The 20,695-nt window shown below is 40.1% G+C and overlaps 1 protein-coding gene across 8 annotated transcripts in view; it reads left to right on the top strand.

The window, feature by feature from the left end:
• acaca (acetyl-CoA carboxylase alpha) overlaps positions 1 to 20,695 on the top strand; it is a 40,164-nt gene that overhangs the window by 5,924 nt on the left and 13,545 nt on the right. Inside the window, exons 3-43 of one of the 8 annotated variants that reach the window (XM_081615361.1) lie at positions 145 to 277; positions 1,275 to 1,413; positions 1,767 to 1,876; positions 1,970 to 2,051; positions 2,141 to 2,239; positions 2,500 to 2,606; positions 2,701 to 2,811; positions 2,899 to 3,108; positions 3,198 to 3,368; positions 4,315 to 4,476; positions 4,607 to 4,770; positions 5,055 to 5,205; positions 5,369 to 5,472; positions 5,557 to 5,784; positions 5,916 to 6,066; positions 6,147 to 6,281; positions 6,873 to 7,019; positions 7,108 to 7,296; positions 7,438 to 7,538; positions 7,639 to 7,727; positions 7,856 to 7,980; positions 8,768 to 8,881; positions 9,243 to 9,356; positions 9,441 to 9,530; positions 9,637 to 9,755; positions 11,162 to 11,185; positions 11,528 to 11,668; positions 12,462 to 12,605; positions 12,716 to 12,818; positions 12,910 to 13,017; positions 13,125 to 13,181; positions 13,446 to 13,490; positions 14,631 to 14,672; positions 15,204 to 15,419; positions 15,945 to 16,100; positions 16,182 to 16,385; positions 18,629 to 18,784; positions 18,866 to 19,012; positions 19,400 to 19,669; positions 19,926 to 20,023; positions 20,168 to 20,288. In XM_081615361.1, the coding sequence (XP_081471487.1) occupies positions 145 to 277; positions 1,275 to 1,413; positions 1,767 to 1,876; positions 1,970 to 2,051; positions 2,141 to 2,239; positions 2,500 to 2,606; positions 2,701 to 2,811; positions 2,899 to 3,108; positions 3,198 to 3,368; positions 4,315 to 4,476; positions 4,607 to 4,770; positions 5,055 to 5,205; positions 5,369 to 5,472; positions 5,557 to 5,784; positions 5,916 to 6,066; positions 6,147 to 6,281; positions 6,873 to 7,019; positions 7,108 to 7,296; positions 7,438 to 7,538; positions 7,639 to 7,727; positions 7,856 to 7,980; positions 8,768 to 8,881; positions 9,243 to 9,356; positions 9,441 to 9,530; positions 9,637 to 9,755; positions 11,162 to 11,185; positions 11,528 to 11,668; positions 12,462 to 12,605; positions 12,716 to 12,818; positions 12,910 to 13,017; positions 13,125 to 13,181; positions 13,446 to 13,490; positions 14,631 to 14,672; positions 15,204 to 15,419; positions 15,945 to 16,100; positions 16,182 to 16,385; positions 18,629 to 18,784; positions 18,866 to 19,012; positions 19,400 to 19,669; positions 19,926 to 20,023; positions 20,168 to 20,288 (5,377 nt within the window). Of the gene's footprint in view, positions 1 to 144; positions 278 to 1,274; positions 1,414 to 1,766; positions 1,877 to 1,969; positions 2,052 to 2,140; positions 2,240 to 2,499; positions 2,607 to 2,700; positions 2,812 to 2,898; positions 3,109 to 3,197; positions 3,369 to 4,314; positions 4,477 to 4,606; positions 4,771 to 5,054; positions 5,206 to 5,368; positions 5,473 to 5,556; positions 5,785 to 5,915; positions 6,067 to 6,146; positions 6,282 to 6,872; positions 7,020 to 7,107; positions 7,297 to 7,437; positions 7,539 to 7,638; positions 7,728 to 7,855; positions 7,981 to 8,767; positions 8,882 to 9,242; positions 9,357 to 9,440; positions 9,531 to 9,636; positions 9,756 to 11,161; positions 11,186 to 11,527; positions 11,669 to 12,461; positions 12,606 to 12,715; positions 12,819 to 12,909; positions 13,018 to 13,124; positions 13,182 to 13,445; positions 13,491 to 14,630; positions 14,673 to 15,203; positions 15,420 to 15,944; positions 16,101 to 16,181; positions 16,407 to 18,628; positions 18,785 to 18,865; positions 19,013 to 19,399; positions 19,670 to 19,925; positions 20,024 to 20,167; positions 20,289 to 20,695 lie in introns of all 8 variants that reach the window. The other 7 variants (XM_081615360.1, XM_081615365.1, XM_081615363.1 and 4 more) reach the window with 7 other exon arrangements.

The following is a 20,695-nucleotide window of genomic DNA, read 5'->3' as shown; positions in this document are numbered from 1 at the left end:
TTATCAAAATGAGGTGATCTGAGTGCTCCCTTGCATGCTGGGCTTTAAGCAGATTTCTTTTGTACCCAAAAGGCACACGCTGAGGATTTGCCTGTATTAGTTTATGATTTTGTGTACTTCTTGTGTTTTTGTTTTTTTAAACAGACCAAGCATGTCAGGGCTCCACTTGGTGAAACAAGGCAGAGATCGCAGGCGGATTGATCTTCAGCGGGACTTCACTGTCGCTTCACCTGCTGAATTTGTCACCCGCTTTGGTGGTACCAAGGTCATTGAAAAGGTAATTCACGTTATCTGGTGCTCTTGTTAAAAAAAAAATTGAGAACTAGTTATTCAGTGTCTTCATGCCCCTGGGAACAATTTAACTTTTACATATGTTATACAAATCTCAGTTTATTATACTATGTTTTGATTGTTTTTTGATATACCAATGCTAAAAAAAAAACAAGTTTTGAAATGGAAGAAAATGTGACACTTGGTTTCCAATTTGTCATTTATAAGTAAGAAAAATAAAGCATATATTGCATGTACAGGGATAAAATTTAGGTTCTTATTTTGACAGTGAGCTTCATTCAGAAGCCCTCCTTTTTTGTCATCCCTCTAAAAATTCTTTGTGTCAGCCCTGAAACATTTAAATTCACTAGTCAATAATTTGTATCTCTTCAATACCATGTGTTTTTTTTTTCCCAATCTCTCTACAAACTCTGATTTATTTATTTTTTTAAGAGCCTAGTACAGTTAATGGTATGTTGGGATATTAGAGCCATTGTCAATCAGACAAAAAATGGCCGTGGACAAATAAATATCGCCCAATACATGTCCGACTTTTAAAAACATCCCTACAACATTATGCTGCCACCACAACATGTAGGGATGGTCTGTTCACAGAAATGTGCAGTGTTTGCTTAACACTGCATTTTGTGTATTTTTCTTCTGCATATTTGCTGTGTCACCTACTAGGTTTGTAGCCAACTGCATGTTGGTCTTTATGTAGCATTCTTTCCATATCTAACAAATTCTCAGAACTGAAGTGTGATACTCTTATAAAAAACAAAAAACTATTGCTTCTTTTCCTCACAATTACTTTAGGCATACCTGCCAGATATCCAAACAAAATTCTTCTAAAGTTTTTGCTCGTAACGTGAAAAAGTTCAGTCAGTATGACAACTTTTTAAAGAATCTACTTATACAAACAATTTTGTCATTCCATCACTTTCTTTGTTTTCATCTCACAGACAAAATAAACTTTAGTTATCAAAATATTTTTGCTCATTCAGGTGCTGATTGCCAACAACGGCATTGCTGCAGTCAAATGCATGCGCTCCATCCGCCGCTGGGCCTATGAGATGTTCCGCAATGAAAGGGCAATTCGGTTTGTTGTCATGGTGACCCCAGAAGACCTGAAAGCCAATGCAGGTCAGCATTCTCTTAGTTGTGTTTTTTTTTTCTTTTTTGCTCACATGGAGCTAGTCAATAATTGAAACTCAGTAGTTATATGTTATAACCTTGAATCATTAAGAAGTTAGTAGGCAGATTCCTGAAACACTGAATTTGATGTCTGTCCAACAAAATGATTCAGTAAAAACCAGATTTGCATGTTTACACATTCATGTTATTCCAGTTTTAGTACTAATCTTTGCATCTAGTCTTGATGGTTACCTTTTTGCAATGGAATGAGTGCAGTTAGCAACCAGGAAGTAGCTTGCATTCGACTCGTTTGACTTGTACTATTGAGTTATTTCATAAATCGGGTATTTTGTGTTTCCCAGAATACATCAAAATGGCCGACCATTACGTACCTGTACCTGGAGGAACTAACAACAACAACTATGCCAATGTCGAGCTCATTCTTGACATTGCAAAGCGCATACCTGTTCAGGTACAATGAGTGTGCTGATTTATTTATTTTTTTAATGATGATTTTCCTTTTAGGTGTCTCTTTTGTCACTGTTGTTTATTTCCATGTTTGCAGGCTGTGTGGGCAGGATGGGGTCACGCCTCAGAGAACCCAAAACTCCCAGAGCTCCTTCACAAGCATGGCATTGCTTTCATGGGTAAAGGAGATTTGGGTTTCTTATTTTTCCGACATTTTTCCATCCACTTTTGTTTGTTCAGATTTCCTTAATGTGTACTTTTTTTTAAGGTCCTCCAAGTCAAGCTATGTGGGCTCTTGGAGACAAGATTGCCTCTTCTATTGTAGCTCAGACTGCTGGAATTCCAACTTTACCTTGGAGTGGGACAGGTAACTAAACGATTTTATTCCTTTTTATACTGTTAAGATTTTTTTTTAGCTCATACTAAAAGTAGTGAACTGAGTTTTCTTCACTTTGTAAAATCTTCCACACTGAAGGGTGTTGACAGTGTGACCCTGCAGCGATTATAGATGTTTTTCACTGATTGCAGGAAAAGAACTGCTACTCTTTCACCTCATTTCCCTGTATCTTACTGGTGTTTTAAAGCTGTTTATGGTTTCACGTTAGCTGTTTGCCTTTATATTTTAAGGGCTGACAGTGGAATGGTCAGAAAACAGTCAAAAGAAGAAAATCATCAATGTACCTAACGAGCTGTATGAGCGCGGCTGCATCCAGGATGTAGAAGACGGCCTCAAAGTAAGCGTGTTTTGAACACCATACCGTGGTTTTATCTGTGCAGAGGTAGTGCGTGCTCAAGGGGTTTCTTAAAACTCCCGTCTCCTATTTCCAGGCCGCAGAGAAGGTTGGCTATCCAATAATGGTGAAAGCCTCAGAGGGCGGTGGAGGAAAAGGTATCCGTAAAGTCAACTGTGCTGATGACTTCCCTAACCTCTTCAGACAGGTAAGCATTCATTTACATGGCTAATTTTAAGCTGAGGGGTGTTTTGTTTCACCTAATCAGGATCATGCTCTCCCTCCGGCGGTCTAGGTCCAGGCTGAAGTTCCAGGATCGCCTATCTTTGTCATGCAGCTAGCCAAGCACGCCCGTCACTTAGAGGTGCAGATTTTGGTGGATCAGTATGGAAATGCCATTTCCTTATTCGGCAGAGACTGTTCTGTGCAGCGCCGTCACCAGAAAATCATAGAGGAGGCTCCGGCCACCATAGCCACCTCGGACGTGTTTGAGGATATGGAAAAGGTTTAGTTGAACTTGCGAGGCTTTCAAGTACAAATATGATTGGATTTAAGCCTCAATTTATTTGTTTTGTTTATTTATGTTTTCCGCAGTGCGCTGTGCAGCTGGCTAAGATGGTCGGTTACGTCAGTGCAGGAACTGTGGAGTACCTCTACAGCCAGGAGGGCAGTTTCTACTTCCTGGAGCTCAACCCCCGTCTGCAGGTGGAACACCCCTGCACTGAGATGGTGGCTGATGTCAACTTGCCTGCCGCTCAAATGCAGGTCAGTAAGTCTTGCAAAAAACCCTGCAAGTTTGCATGCTCCCCTGTTATCACAGCTTTGATGCTCCTCTCCCCTCCCCCCCTTTGTTTCCTTGGATACTATCTGGAAAAAAAAGCAGGCAATTTGCAGAGACAGTGTGGCGGATCCAGGGGTTGTAGCAGCATTATGTCACGAGGTCTGTTCTGTAGCGTTTAGGATTGTGCATAAATAGGTCAGAGGCAGTGAAGCAGAAAGGCTGGTGAAAGCTTTCTGGTCGAGCTGATTGGGTGTCTTTGTGGGAGGATGAGTGACCACCCTCTCTGTCCCACTGGGAAATGACTGACATTGTCTCGTAAACTGAAAATTTGATCCTCATATCCATGCCATGGAAAGGCTAATGTGTAACACTTAGGTCACTGTACCTTGAAAAGTATTCATATCTCTTAAACATTTCACTTTTTGTCATATGACGCCAATCTTGTACTTTATTTTGATTTGGTGTGATGTGTAACACAAGGAAAGGGATGATTGTGAATCACCTTGATTTCCCCAATGTGGGACATTAAAAGATATCTCTATTTCATTCTATTCTATTTTAAACCTCTGCCTCTGTCTCAAGAGTTTTGCAGCTCCTAACTTGCTCTCTTCCATGATTTCCTTTTATTTAGCACCGTCCATGTTCTTATTACCTCTGATCAGCCTGTTGAAGAAAAGTGTTCCAACATCATGATGATGCCATGTTTCAATTATGTGACTTTGTATCATTTTACACTGGATTTGATTCAAACATTTTGAAAACCATGACTTCACCCCCCCACCCATTTTACAATTATGCAATAATTTGTCAATTTCAAAATTCAGACAAAGTTTGTGTTTGTAACATGACAAAATGCGAAAAGTTCACATATTGAACCTGTCATAGTCTTCCAAGCTTATTTTTTGGCATGAACATGAACATTTTTTTCAGATTGCGATGGGTATTCCTCTTCATCGGATCAAAGACATCCGGATGCTCTATGGAGTCCAGCCTTGGGGAGACACTCCTATTGACTTTGAGTCTCTGTCAAACGCACCGTGCCCACGGGGACACGTCATCGCGGCGCGCATCACCAGCGAAAACCCGGATGAGGTACGACGCCAATTCTCTTCTCACATCCAAATACCTGCGGTTTCTCTTCTTTAGTTGTTTTCAGTTTGTGAACATTTTGCCTTTTAAAGGTAAATTACAGTGTGTCTTTTATGTGTCGGCACAATTGCAGGGTTTCAAACCAAGCTCCGGGACGGTGCAAGAGCTGAACTTCCGGAGCAATAAGAATGTGTGGGGTTACTTCAGCGTCGCAGCAGCAGGAGGCCTGCACGAGTTTGCCGACTCCCAGTTTGGACACTGCTTCTCTTGGGGAGAGAATCGTGAAGAAGCTATCTCGTGAGTTAACGTTAAAACACTACCACTGCTAAAAAGGCGCCCCCCACTTGGATTTAGCTAAGCAAATTAGTAAGAGGCTCCCTTTGGATTAATAAAAATAAATAACATTACGACATGTGGGGCTGTAAACTGCACATGGTTTAGTCTCCACACAGTTGAAAAATTAACCTTATTTTTATTTGTATTTCATTTACATTTAAGTGTGGTGGGATTTGGTTAATTGCAAGGGAAGAACGTCTTTATAATCATTGCTAATCTGGTTTTTATTTTGTTTTTTTCTTCAGCAACATGGTGGTTGCTCTCAAGGAGCTGTCCATCAGAGGAGACTTTAGAACAACAGTCGAATACCTCATTAAGCTGCTGGAGACCGAGAGCTTTCAGCACAACAGCATCGATACGGGCTGGCTGGATCGACTCATTTCAGAGAAGATGCAGGTATGAAGCCGTCGCCACCTACTGGTCGTGCAGAAAACCAATCAAGTCGCAGGGCTGAAACATAAATCCATGTCGGTGTCGTAGATATTGGTCAAACTCAGCTCCTTAGCATTCACTGATTAAGATTTTCATGACTGAACAGTACCGAACTTGTTGCATGCAGGCTGAGCGTCCTGATACCATGCTTGGCATTGTGAGCGGGGCTCTCCATGTGGCAGACGTCAATCTAAGGAACAGCGTCTCCAACTTTTTGCATTCTCTGGAAAGGTAAATAGATACAGCTGGAATGAACTTTTAAGAAATGAAACATTCTCGTTGGGAAAACGACGAGCCTTTGTCCTCTTTCATCAGGGGCCAAGTTCTGCCAGCGCACACACTACAGAACACCGTGAACGTGGAGCTGATCTACGAAGGCACCAAGTATGTCCTGAAAGTGACACGGCAGTCTCCCAACTCGTACGTTGTGATCATGAACAGCTCTTTAGCGGAGGTGGACGTTCATCGTCTCAGTGATGGAGGTCTTTTGCTGTCTTATGACGGAAGCAGCTACACTACATACATGAAGGAAGAGGTGGATAGGTAAGACTGTACATAATTATTATTTTTACGACATTAAGTGGTCACTTGTTCTTTTTTTTTTTTTTAAAGAAAATACAGCATCTTGTAGATTTAAAACATCATGTTAAAGTAAAGGGTCTCTTCTTACTTAGGTATCGGATTACGATCGGGAACAAGACTTGTGTTTTTGAAAAGGAGAACGATCCGTCGCTGCTGCGATCCCCCTCAGCAGGAAAACTCATTCAGTACTCAATAGAGGATGGCGGACATGTGTTTGCTGGACAGTGCTTTGCAGAAATAGAGGTAAAGTGTCGATCCAAAGCATGAGCAAACCAAGAAAGACTGAAGCTACTTCAAGCTGTAAATGTTTCTGTGAATTTCAGGTGATGAAGATGGTAATGACCCTCACTGCTGCAGAGTCAGGTTGTATTCATTATGTGAAGAGGACCGGAGCAGCGTTGGAACCTGGCTGTGTCATCGCCAAACTGCAACTGGATGACCCCAGCAGAGTGCAACAGGTTGGACTGATGCAATATACCCAAGCATGCATTTTAGAATTCCAAAGCATGCAATACCTGTCTGTTTAGTTTGGATTAATGTTTTTTTTTTTTTTTACAAAGTTAACAATTTTGTTTAAAATGTATTAACTGTCCAGATTAAAGAGTGCAGATTTGTACTCTGCTGCAAATTGAAGACATTCTACAGTGGTTGTTGAGGTGTTGACACATCACTCCAGAGTCAGCACATCAGCGAGACAGTAAATCAATGCTGCCAAAAAGATGACAGCTCCATTATCTGATAAAAAAGAGACGTCTCCCTGCGTCAGTGTGTTAGGACCCAAATATGTTGCTGTGTCTTTAGAAAACTTCAAGACAGACCTGACTTTGGCCAGGTTTTCATGATGGTTAGCAAACGACTAACAGGGACAGTATAACAATTACAAACCCTCCAGCATGCTTAAATGTGTGCATGAGGTCTGACTAATTATTGTTCAAACGGCAGAACACGCGCATCTTTAAAGAGTCTTAAATTCATGTATCTAAAAATATCTTTTAGTCTGCGTGTGGTTATGACAACAGGGTGCGTTTTGATACGTTTCTTACCTGCAGGCGGAGCTCTACACAGGGACGCTTCCTTCAACCCAGGCCGTGGCTCTGAGAGGGGAGAAGCTGCACAGGGTCTTCCACAACACTCTGGATCATCTCGTTCACATCATGAACGGGTACTGCCTTCCTGAGCCGTTCTTCAGCGCTAAAGTAAGAATTTGCGGAAATGCAAGTGAACGCTCAGGTTAATTGTTGCAACGGTAGATTCGAACCAAAATGTGCTTTGTGTGTCTCCCAGCTGAAGGAGTGGGTGGAAAGGCTCATGAAAACCATGCGTGACCCCTCCTTGCCCCTTCTTGAGCTTCAAGACATCATGACCAGTGTTTCAGGCCGGATCCCTCCTGCTGTGGAAAAGTCCATTAAGAAGGAGATGGCTCAGTATGCCAGCAATATAACGTCTGTGCTGTGCCAGTTTCCCAGCCAGCAGGTACACATTTATCACACCAACTTAACTATGTACACATTGCTGCAATTCCTGCTTTGAAATTAATCCTAATCTATAGGAAAACGAGTCTTTAGTTTTTGCGTCTCTGCTGCCTGCAGTAAATACTCACTCCATCGTTTCCAGATTGCAAACATCCTGGACAGCCACGCTGCGACTCTCAACAAGAAGTCAGAGAGAGAAGTGTTCTTCATGAACACTCAAAGCATTGTCCAGCTGGTGCAGAAGTAAGCCATGTATCCCACAGCTTAATATGTTACATACTCTTGAATTTATTTTATTTTATTTTTTTACGCAAGGCTGTACTTGTTTGTTTGCCTCCATCAGGTATCGCAGTGGCATCCGAGGCCACATGAAGGCAGTGGTGATGGACTTGCTCAGACAATACCTGAAAGTAGAGATCCAGTTCCAGAACGGTGAGATGACACACCACGGAGTCAATTTGAATTTTGTTCCATGTTCTCTGAAGAGTTGCAGTGGCTTTCTCTTATTATTTGATGGAGTACTTTTATCTCATTTGCCCCGTGCGACGGTTTCTTTGCAGGACACTACGACAAGTGCGTGTTTACACTTCGCGAGGAAAACAAAGTTGACATGGTCAATGTCGTCAACTACATTTTCTCCCACGCACAAGTAACCAAGAAGAACCTGCTGGTGACTATGCTGATTGTAAGTGTCCAGCCTTTCTGTGAAAAGATTTGTGTGTTGTCATATTGACCTTCCCTGATGTCATGGTCATATTCCAAGATCACAACGCCAGGATTCATTGGGTTCAGGGAGCAGAAGACTTCATTTCCAAGCAAATGCCAAAAATATGTATTATGTATGTATGCAGGCTAGTTAGCGTGGCTAGCAATGACGGCATATAAACAGCTTCCCTGTTACCGTATGTTGTTTTTCCAAAATTAGCACAGCTGCAGCAAGTACAGAAGTGTGATTAAAAGTGCCAAGATCCTACTCCTGACTCTGATTGGATGTTTCTGACCAGGAGCGGCAAATTTCTGCAAATGGCAATAGGACCACAAGAAGCAGGCGGAGGAGCTTGATTCTTTTTTGTTGTTGTTTTTTGTTCCCGATAGATTACCTGTCTCCTTCACAACTAGTGACAGTTTTAAGAAAAATCTTTTTTTAAATGACATATTGCAGTTTTAAAGATCTTTGATCAGACTCTCCCATCACCAAAACAAGATATTGGTGAAAAATGAATGCAACACTGGGTGCAAATAAATATTAACGGGAAAATGCTGTAAATAAATATCTGCCGTATTTGGGGGGCGGGGGGGGGGTTGTATGTTGAGGGCCAAAAACATGGAATATAATCTATTTATTTTATTTCCTTATGTGTATTTTCAGAAAAATGAAGTAGTATAAAATGTTTATTACTGTTTCATAATGCATTCACATGAAATTTGGTTGGCTAGAGATGTACATTTATGTTTTAACACTGTGTGTTTAGGATCAGCTATGTGGTCGTGATCCCACTCTGACAGATGAACTGATGACCATTTTGACTGAGCTCACTCAACTCAGCAAGACAACAAACGCCAAGGTGGCTCTGCGTGCTCGGCAGGTCAGATGTCGCCTTCAGCTCCCCTTTTTCTACATCAACAGTACACACAATTCTGAAAGCAGCAAACAGGAATTTGAACGTGTGTGAGCAAAAAGCAGGACTTTTCAATTGCCTTACTTCGCCACTAGGTGTCACTAAAGGCCTACTACAGCAGCAGAGACAACAGAGTGACAGGAGTTTCTAATGAGTATGAATTTAGACATAGATGGATAATTACATGCTTCACACTCTATAGCCGTAGACAAATTCCGGGGGTAAAACTGCATGAAGGTATATGCTGTTGCAAGATGTCATAAGATAAGCAAAGAAGTATTGTGGTGTGTCACATGCCTGAAGGACCCCATTAATCTTTCTCACCCAGGTTCTGATAGCGTCCCACCTTCCCTCCTATGAGCTACGACACAACCAGGTGGAGTCCATTTTCCTGTCTGCCATTGATATGTATGGGCACCAGTTCTGCATTGAGAACCTGCAGGTAGGTAGCAAACATGATGGTTGTCCTTTCCATTATTACTCCAACAAAACGGGTTAACACATAACATTTTTCCTTCTTTTGTAGAAACTCATCCTTTCTGAAACGTCCATCTTTGATGTTCTGCCCAACTTCTTCTACCACAGTAATCAGGTGGTCAGGATGGCTGCCCTGGAGGTGAGACGAACAATGAGCTCAGTCCGACAGCATGTTTCCCTATAGCCGTAACGCAACAAACATACAGGCGCTTCACATACTGTGGCTTCGTCTTGGTTGAACTCAGGTGTACGTCCGGAGAGCGTACATCGCCTATGAACTCAACAGCGTTCAGCATCGACAGCTGAAGGACAACACATGTGTGGTAGAGTTCCAGTTCATGCTTCCCACCTCACATCCCAACAGGTAACGCATGTCAGTGTGATCTCCAAAAGTTGTGGATTATTTTTCTACTTCCTTGCTATTACTTAGTTGCACTAAGATGTATTTGATTCTAAATATACAGTACAGTTTCTTTCAAAATACTTATGTTCTTTGATTTTTTTTTTTTTTTTTTGGTGGGATTTTTTATAACAAAGTAGCACTGGTAAAGTCCCCCTGAAACTTGCAATTGTTTTTTTGTTTTTTTTGCTTCAGTTATAGCTACAGGCTAGGTAGATTTGCACTTCTAGATACTGATATCTTTTGCATAATTTTGGTAAATTATGCAAAAGTGGGCATTATTATTTGACCTTTTTAAGCAATTAGTTTTTACTGGATTTCATTTAGGGTGAATAGATGTGAATTTGATCAGATTTTTATTTGTATAAAAGTATTAAACAATTGTAAATTTTCCTTTCGCTTCATATTTATATACTATTTTATGTAGGATTTTACTATATAAAATCCTGACAAAATACACTGCTCAAAAAAATAAAGGGAACACTTTAACATTTAAGTGAACACTGAAGTGGTCCCTTTATTTTTTTGAGCAGTATATATTGGAGTTTGTGGTTTTGAATATGATAAAATTGAAAAAGGTCAAGAGGTTGAAATATTTTTGAAGAACACTGTATATTTGGTAATTTAAATAAATAATCTCTTATAATTAATGGTTTCTTAGTGATTAGTGAACATTTCATCTATGTGCCATCCATTGTGTCCTCTATCCTCATTCTTTCTCACAAATTAAAGTGGTTTAATGTTTACATTTTGTGATGTCTGAAGGCAACAAAATTCACATATTTGACTTCTAAACGCGCTGATTTTCCATTAAAATTGGAAACCAAAGCAAATATAGTTTTATGTTAAACATGACAGAAAAAAACCTAATGACAGAGATGTTTGATTTGCTGGATTTCGGGTTTGATGGTTGATTTTTTTGCTTTGCATGTTTTGACACTTTTGCTTGCTCCTCTTCCTCCTTGTTGCTTATATTTGTTGTGCTTTGCCTTTTGGTTTTGCTGGTTGTATTTGTAGATGTCCTGCTTATGCTATTCTATTCTCATTTTGTTGCATGTTATTTACCCGACATGGCTGAATTAACCTTTACGTTTGGCACATAATTTTAGACGACACAACAGCATGAGTGTGTTAAAGGATCATCTCCTGAGAAAAAGGAGGTTTTTAACATCTCATTATGCATGTTTTAAAAAGGAGCAGTCAGGAAGTGGGATATGTGTTTTTTTTTTTTTCATTTTTCATTTTTTTGTTAACATTAGATTGTAATACACCCAGGGTGACATTTCCCACACATATTTCTCAACCTTGACTGTCTTCTTCTGCTGATGCTTGACACTAACCACATTGTAATCAATGTTGTTTGATTGCAGAGGGAACATCCCAACTCTCAACAGGTATTGTGAACATTCTTTTTATCGCATAAACTAATGATTGTAGATTAGCTAGATGCACAATAAAGTAGAAACTACATACCATTTTAACAAAGACCTTCAAATGTAAAAAAAAAACTTGCGCACACTACTGCAATTTTTTTTAGTGCAAAGTGGTTGGCCTTTATTTGTGCAAATGTTTTGTTTACGCTTGTGTGTTAGAGATTATGTGTTTAATCCAAACTATTACGCAAATTCTTCAAGTCCTTGCTTAGACGGTGTGTAATGTTGGATAACAAAGTTATAGGAGAAATAACAGGTACCAGTGAGAATATCCAATACTAAAACCTCTAACTACCCTGTCAGGAAAATGCCCACTCCTATCCTGGACTATCTTAAGACCTGGGATGCTAAAGAACAGGAACCAAAACCACAGGAGCTTAAATCCCAGGATAGTGAAGCTAAGGATGAGAATGCTGAGAAGAAAGATTTGGAATCTGAAGAAAGGTTAGATTCAAGAATGTCTTTAGTGGTCACAGTTGGTGCAGCGTCTGGGAAATATTCTTATCACCTACTGACTAACAATCTAACCAAATGAAAGGAAACTATCTAATGGGTCTTTCTGGTGGATCTAGCTTTTCTTTGTCACATGAGAAGCATATTTTCCTGCCTTTAATGTAACTGACACAGCCTGTATCAGTTACATTAATTACATGAAAGATAATTGTTCGTGCTTTATTTTTCCACTCTCAAGTCCTTTGTATCTTATATGTGAGGCTTTCTTCTGCTGTAATAGAAATTAGAGATGCACCGATCCAAGTTTTAAATATGATAACGTCGCAAAAACACAAAATCTTAACAAGTATTTTTATGTCTAATTTCTAGTGCAGATATAAGAGCTTGTCAAGAATTCCTCAATATGGATAAAAGAAAAGTACTGGTTTCAGTAACAACTTTTTTCACTTATAAGAGGACATGTTTTTCCATGCTATAAGTGGGGGGAAAATGTAGAAGCACAAACTTGTTTCAGCATTTTATTTTAAAGTCTTCTTCACTCAGTAAAAGTGTCCAGAGTGCCGTGCGTTTACTGGACAGAAAAATATTGAATTTTCACCCTAATCCATTCACAAGTCGATTTCTCGGTGCATCTCTAAAATTATGGTAACTTGGATTACGGACCTGCCAGAAAACAGAGGGGTCAAAACTGAGTTGGTTTTTAAGGTGGACCGGGGTAACCCTCACCCTCAATTTTGCCAAATTATCAGTTTTTCCTCAACATTGTCTTATGTCCACATATTAGGATGTCCTTCTCATCCAACCTGAATCACTACGGCATGATGCACGTGGCCAGTGTAAGTGATGTCCTGCTGGACACGTCTTTTACACCACCCTGTCAACGTATGGGAGCCATGGTTTCTTTCCGCTCCTTCCAAGAGTTTACAAGGTCAGAATCTTTTTTTTTTATTAAGAAAAAGTTCTACCCCTGGTATCACTGAGAAAAATTTTTTTTTTTACATTTATAAAATACATTTTATGATTCTTGTCTCCTTGCAGGAACATTAATGATGTCTTGAGCTGCTTTTCTGACTCACCCCCTGCAAGTCCAATGTTCCCTGATGGAGGCAACCCTGTCCTGTACGGTGAAGAGGACAACAAGGTGAATACAAGAGACCAGCACAGCCATGTAACTGACCTGTACATTTGTATTTGTGTAATCCAAAAGAAATGCCGCTTAATTTATCATGCAGAGTGTCCAGGAAGAGCCTATCCACATCCTGAACGTAGCAATAAAGACGGACGGCGACATCGACGATGACGGCCTGGCAGCCATGTTTCGGGAGTTTACTCAGTCAAAGGTTAGCTCTGTTGACAAACAAGTCTTTGTCTCAACTTCAAAAGCAGCATTTAGAATTTGAAATGCACAAAAAAACGTTCATGCAGCGCTGAAATTGTTTTATTTCAGAAATCGTTGCTCTTTGAACATGGCATCCGAAGACTGACATTCCTAGTAGCTCAGAAGGTAGGAATTTTGATTTCCATGGAGCACACTGTCTGCTTCTCCGCATGTCACCAATTGAGCAGTTTTAATGGCATCTCACAGAATATAACAAATGTACTAAGTCTTGCATGTTTCTTTCTGCAATTATTTGTATTTTATAAACAATTATATTGAACTGCATTACTGTGGTAATTACACTAATAATTTGAAATTTAGCTTGTCTTCCCTTTCTCTCTTTCTCTGTATCTTTCTGCATGCCTCGCTTTTGTTCATTTTTGATGGTAGGATTTCAGAAAACAAGTCAACTGTGAGGTGGACCAAAGGTTTCATGTAAGTACTGAGAAACAAGTGAAGTCTGGTTTGTTCTTGCTCACCTTTATTGAGGAAGAGCGTACTAAAAATCAAATTAATGTCAAATCTAACTTGATTCTAATAAACATTCATCATTAAATAGTCTCCTGTAATAGACAAGTTGTCTTTTTTCCAGTATTATCATGTCTTTCCATCTACTCTGACCAGTTTCCATATATATGCTAATGAAAAGCATCTCCACAGCATAATGCATCCACCACCGTGCTTCATGGGGGTGGATGGAGTGTTCAGGGTTATATGCAGTCTCGTATAGAAGTTTCCATGTAGGCCAAATGTTTAATCTGGTTTCATCTGAGCAGAGAACCATCTTCCACCTCTTTTGGTTGGTTCCTGTCTATGCTGATGAATCTACATTTATATAAAAAGGAAACCATGTATCCTTCTCTTCTTGTTTGTCAATTTGAATTGAATTTGAAAAGATTTGCATGTTTTCCACCTCTGTTATTTTTCATTTTTTTATTTGTCTTTTTGTAGAGGTATAACAAAAGCCCAATCACGCCAGCTGCCACATCTTACTTTCATAGAGGGTATTCCGCTAGTTTTCCATCCTACGTGATGTATATATTCATGCCTAGGTCTCACCTTGTAAAATCTATTTTTTTTTCTATAAATCTATAATGTTAAGTAGAAGTGATGTTTAATCGCGGCGCCAAATCATGTCTTTGGAGGTTTGCAGCTCTCTCATCATCGCGTCGGCTGCGAGTTGATAAGAGCATCTCCAATCGCCCAGGCATTGTTTTGGCAAGTGGGACGCTTCATCTGATAGCGTCAAACAACGCTACCAGGCATTATTCAGAAGATCACATGTCTCTGAGGGAAGAAGATATTTTATTCATCAGCATAGCAAGTGCTGCATGTATACGTGGCTTGTCAGTGCACCAATGATAACTTGCTGCTTTTGTGAACACTCTGATTGTTTGGCTGATAAATTATAGCGAGAAAACATCAATGCACCGCATTAAGAACGCAGCAGACTTGCTCACTGCGGAGCAGTGAAAGCTAGAACCAGACTATCCCTTTTGCACCTGCTATGAAGTTTGAATGCTTTAAAGGTTACCTTCTACTAATGTATGTTTTTATCACAAATTTTATTCACAGAGAGAATTCCCAAAATTCTTCACATTCCGGGCGAGAGATAAGGTAGGTGTTGGCCTAAAACGGGTTAAAAAGTGTCCACTCTTTGCTAAATATCATCAGTTGCTAACATTAAACTGATTAACAGTCTTCCATTTACATTATATTTGGAAAGAAAACAGATTTACCACCCGTACCCCTCCTTCAGCTCTCCTGAGTCTTATTCTTTCCGAAACGGTGATGACTCGTCTTGTCCAGCACGCCTGATAGTTTCTGTGCAACTGCACTCCACTAAAGCTCATTACAGTAATGAACTCTTTAATTATGTTCCCCATTTAAGAGAAATGACACCCATTAGCAGCTTCCTGAGATTAAGATTGTTCAGGATTTCATTTACTTAATACATTGTGTTGCTCCAAGGCGTCTCTCTACTCTTATATCAACTCGGTCCTAATATGTTCTCCTGCTACTTCTCCTATTAAAAAGACTGTTAGATGTTATAACTAGAGAAAATGTGTTTAGATATGAGTTGAAAGAAGCTTTTTCAAAACTTTCTTGAGCTAACTGTTGGTTTCGTCTCTCTGCTTTTCCTCTCAGTTTGAAGAAGACAGGATCTATCGACACCTGGAGCCGGCGTTGGCTTTCCAGTTGGAGCTCAATCGCATGCGCAACTTTGCACTGACCGCCATTCCCTGCGCCAACCACAAGATGCACCTGTACCTGGGCGCAGCCCGTGTGGAGGTGGGCACAGAGGTCACCGACTATCGATTCTTTGTCCGGGCAATCATCCGCCATTCCGATCTGGTCACAAAGGTGAGAAAAGATGGACACTCCCCCCATCTACATAATCAAAATCTGAATAAGAACAAGATTTAAATTATGAATGAATTTTCTAGCCTACCTATAATGAAGTGTTATTTATATTAGTATCAAGGGTGCCACTATAAAACAGGGTTTCATTAATATTTTAAGATGAAGACATAAAGATGAAGTTGACATTTTTTAACTGTCTTTGGCATTCGTTTGTAATAGTTTGTGCTTTAAAAATAACATCTAACTTTGTATTCTGCCCTTCACAACAATTTCCACACTAAAGAGTGGGAGTTGGTGAGGACCTGGTAGCATCTAGTTGTGGGGTGTTGTTTAATCAGGAAATAATTTGATTTTTGAGTTTCTTGCTAGCTGTTCACCACGTCAGGGCCAGTCAAAGTAAAAACCATCCCATTTCTAACATTATCATTAATGAGATGCTGGTGCATCTCTTTTCCCAAATGGCTTTATAATATGCAGGATTTTTTTCTTAATCTTATTCAAACTGCTGTTCTGTTGACTTAATAGGAAGCTTCCTTTGAATACCTTCACAATGAAGCAGAGCGTCTTCTGCTGGAGGCCATGGATGAACTGGAGGTGGCTTTCAACAACACGACCGTGAGGACGGACTGCAACCACATCTTCCTCAACTTTGTCCCTACCGTCATCATGGACCCATCAAAGGTTTGCGAAACATTTGACACGCTGCACAGATTATCATAAGCGAGTTTGCTGTTTCATAATTTAATTCCGCACAAACGTCAGATCGAGGAGTCCGTGCGCTCCATGGTGATGCGCTATGGCAGCCGTCTGTGGAAACTTCGCGTCCTGCAAGCTGAACTAAAAATCAACATCCGCCTGACTCCGACTGGAAAGCAAATTCCCATCCGGCTCTTCCTAACTAATGAGTCAGGCTACTACCTGGATATCAGCCTGTACAAGGAGGTCACTGACTCCCGAACGGGACAGGTGGGGCCCAAAGATCGACAGGTGGGGCACTCATCCATTTTCCATTTCATCCTCTTTTATTGTCCAGTCTTGGGCAAGGGCAAGGGACTACAAATTATTTCTAGATAGTTCTGGTTCTGGTTGCACTTATTGAGTGAAGAATTTTTTTAAAATTGATTTTAAAAAGTCACTTTTAAGATTTGTGACAATTCAGAGGGGATCCTCTATGTGGTTTTGTGCCCTTGGCCTGGTGGACAATTTTTTGTGTTATTTTGCTTCCTGCAGCAGATGAGGTAAGACTTGCTTCATCCAGTCATTGGGTCATCATCCTTCCATCCCTGTGAATTCATTCATTAACTTAATGTTAAAAAGAAAAAGGCTAAATCCATATTAATCCATTACAGAACATTTACTTTGGTGCACATTTCCATTTTTTTGTTTGTTTTTTAGGGGGCTTGGGGGATGTGGGGAAGGTCATCCATTGATTTCTTCATGTATTCCTTCTACATGACTGAGAGGTTACTATTTTGGTTTTATAATTGAAGATTGGAGAAACTCATGAGGCCAGTAAAATTTAAATAGGAACCAGTCTTTTACAGTTTGTGTATATCAAAGCTTTAAAAAAGGAGAATATTGTCCTGTTTGAGCCAATCAGTTGCTCAACCTGTTTTGTTTTACAGAATAAGAGACACATTGTGGGGCTGGGTGATAGACACGTGATCAATATCTATTATCTAATATAAAATTTATAATTTCGCTAAGCTCTGATCCAGAACCGCACTTCGTTGTAGGTAGAAGGCAGAGGAGAGGCTTTAACTGCTCAACCTCTCACGGCTTAGCTAAGAAAGATTTGTGGCATCAACTCACTTCACTCGCTCTTTGGTTACCTAGCAACAATTTGTTAAGTAACATGCCAGCAGCAGTTTCATGTTGCCCTCAACATATTCGGCCATACTTCACTTCTCGGAGGTCCTCACGTGCTCAAGCCGAAGTCGTAAAGAGAACGTCCCCAGGTCCCGAAGCGAACGTCCGCAGGAAACGTTTTGTCAAAGGTATTTTTTTCTTAAGACTGTGGACGTGTACTCGGTGTCGGACTGTGTTCACATCGAACTGTTTGAGAATTGCGACACCGAGCTGACCATGTTGAGTCTGCTTTGCGTGACTGCTACTCTCTGTGCAGCACCGACAGTTTGCGGGTGCCTGCTGGAGAAGAAACGGTTCCAGGTGTCCGACTTGCTCAACAAACTTGCTAGTATTTATTATGATTGTGGGAAATGAAGGACTTGTGAGAAAATGTAAGCTTGAAATCACCGTCCACCGACAGTGCACGCGGAGTATATGGAGCGGAAGTCGTTTTATGTTGTGCCACCGTGGGGCGCTTTTGAAAGTTCGTATTGGTGCGCGAGAACCAAGACGGTGTTCTATCAGATAGCCATACGCTGTCAGGATAGCATACATGCAGTGAGTGCGCATGCCCGCGCATGCGCATTAAGAAGTCCGACTGTCAGTGGAGTTGTCAGTTTAGCATACGCAACAATCTAGCTCTGAATCTAGCTTTACTGCTTGAAAAATAATAAAAACAAAAACGTCTTGGTGTGTAGTGAAAGGAGAAAATGAGCAAAACGGCTTAGAGGACCTTGTTGATAAAAGAGGTCAGTAGTTTGGAAGTATTTTGGATATTTAAAACAAAAACAAACAAAAAAATAATTATTGATTGATATGAAATGACATGAAGTCTTTATTAATTACAAACATGTATAATGTCAAAGAAAAATAAAATGGAGAAAATTAATAAAACGAGGAAGCAAAAGTTTCCAGTTCAAAAAAGAGTAGCAAGAGGACAAAGCTTTCTAAATCCTATGAAATGCTTATTGTAATACTTTTCAGCCATATTGTCCAGCCTTATAATTACTTCAGTCCAAAAAGTAGTATTCCACTGCGCTTGTGAATTTTCAGCAATGCATAGAGACAAGAAACTTTTAAATTCTTTTTGTTGTTCAGACTTAACTGGAATTGATGAGTTGGACGTTTTACAAAATCGGTTAATATAAATTATCGGATTTCTGATAGGTGCATCTCTTTTTCTTTAAATCAGAGAGGATTACTGTTTATAGTTGCAAGATAATTTAACTAGAAATGTAATGTCAGTGGTACTGTGATATGTCATAATCATTAAATAATTATTTTATTTTTTCCATTTTAATCCCAAGTCTGAAGACAACAGTGCGTAAGTAAATTGGTAATTTTATAATTTGTCTTTCCAGATTATGTTCCAGGCGTATGGTGACAAACAAGGCCCCTTGCATGGCATGCTAATCAATACACCTTACGTGACCAAGGACCTGTTACAGTCCAAGCGCTTCCAGGCTCAATCTTTGGGAACCACATATGTCTACGACTTTCCTGAGATGTTCAGACAGGTATTGTACAGAAACTTGATTCTTATTAAAACATGTTGCATATTTCTTAACATCCATTTCTGTCTTTTTGATATCGCCTAGGCTTTGAAAAAGTTGTGGAACTCTAGTGAGGCCTATGCTTTCCTACCTGAATGCCCGCCTCCTCCTGATCTCCTCACCTTCACCGAGCTGGTTCTGGATGCCCAGGGTCAGCTGGTGCAGATGAACAGACTCCCAGGAGGAAATGAGGTCAGTTAGTTGAGCTGCATAGATGAAACATGTAATAAAAATGGAAGTTTTTCTGTCAATATTTTGACATGTTTATATTTTTAAGTATGTAATTCATGATTTCCTCTGTAGGTGTCTCTGTTGCTTTGGCTGTATGTTTGAGTTGTTGTCACGCACTTTCTTACCTGCAAAGCTCAGGATTTTAGTCTATAAAGTCAGAACTTTTTCAGATGATTACATGTATATCAAGCAAAAAAAACAAACAAATATTAGCAGTTTATATAAAATCATGTATCCAGTCTTGTAGCTTCTTTTTTAATCAGTCTTAAAACGAATCTTAAAATTTTGTATTCATAATATGTTTTTTTCCCCCTTTATCACTCTAAATTGTCTTATTTGTCTGTGCAGATTGGCATGGTGGCGTGGCGGATGACTCTGCGAACCCCCGAGTATCCAGCAGGACGTGAGATCATAGTCATAAGCAATGATATCACTCACAAGATAGGCTCATTTGGACCTCAGGAGGACATTCTGTTTCTGCGAGCTTCTGAGATGGCGAGGGAGAGCGGCATCCCTCGAATCTACATCGCAGCAAACAGCGGCGCCCGCATCGGCCTGGCGGAGGAGATCCGGCACATGTTCCACGTGGCCTGGCAGGATCCAGCTGATCCATACAAGGTCAGGAAATGTTTCAGGCATCATAAACCAACTCAGGGTTGTTGGGTGTTTTTAAAATCGATGGGTAATATGCGGAGAGTATTATTTATTTACAAAAACAAATGTAGTTTTATTCTTCTTACAAGATTTTTCTGTTTTTATAAGGGGGAGAAGTTATCTGTATTTCCACAACTTCATTTCAAAAATCCATATTATTTTCTATCAACATTTCTGTGTATTTATGTTTAATTTATTATGAGTTCTATATTCTCTGCAGGGTTTCAAGTATCTGTACCTCACACCTCAGGACTACAAGAAGGTCTCGGCTCTTAACTCTGTACATTGTGAACATGTGGAAGACGAAGGAGAATCAAGGTAATATTTGTTGTTGTTTTTATCACAACAAAATCCTGCTACAGAATGCAAGAAGTATGCATCGTTCTGTTGAAATTGTGTAAAATTCACAAAGTCTGCCGGTCACATTTGGTTTGGATGTAAACTGTAGATCCTGTCATGCAGGTACAAGATCACTGACATTATTGGAAAGGAGGAGGGGCTTGGTGTGGAGAACCTGAGGGGATCTGGAATGATTGCTGGAGAATCTTCTTTAGCTTATGATGAGATCATCACCATGAATCTGGTAAGACTAAAGCATACACGTTTAACTTGAGCGAAGGCTTGACTACTACCTCAAACGTCTGTGGGTTTCATTGGCATTTCATGTGATAGTAAACACAAGGTATATCGCTGTAAAATGTCCATGTGTATAAATCTGAAAAGTGTGGCAAACATTTCACGTGGTACCGAAATAAAATCCACTGCAGCCAATTACTTTCAGAAGTAATCTAATTAATCAGCCCCTACAGCAGGGGTGTCAAACTCCAGTCCTTGAGGGCCGGTGTCCTGCAACTTTTAGATGTGCCTCTGCTGCACCACACCTGAATAGAATAATTAGGTCATTAGCAAGGCTCTGGAGAACTTACCTACACAAGAAGGAGGTAATTAAGCCATTTGATTCAGGTGTTTTGTACCTGTGGCACATCTAAA

This window comes from Poecilia reticulata, chromosome 14, assembly GCF_904066995.2.
Source record: "Poecilia reticulata chromosome 14, P_reticulata-male-v2, whole genome shotgun sequence".
Lineage (NCBI taxonomy): Eukaryota > Metazoa > Chordata > Actinopteri > Cyprinodontiformes > Poeciliidae > Poecilia > Poecilia reticulata.
The sequence above is the reverse complement of the archived record's forward strand: the minus strand, read 5'-3'. Positions and strand labels throughout refer to the sequence as shown.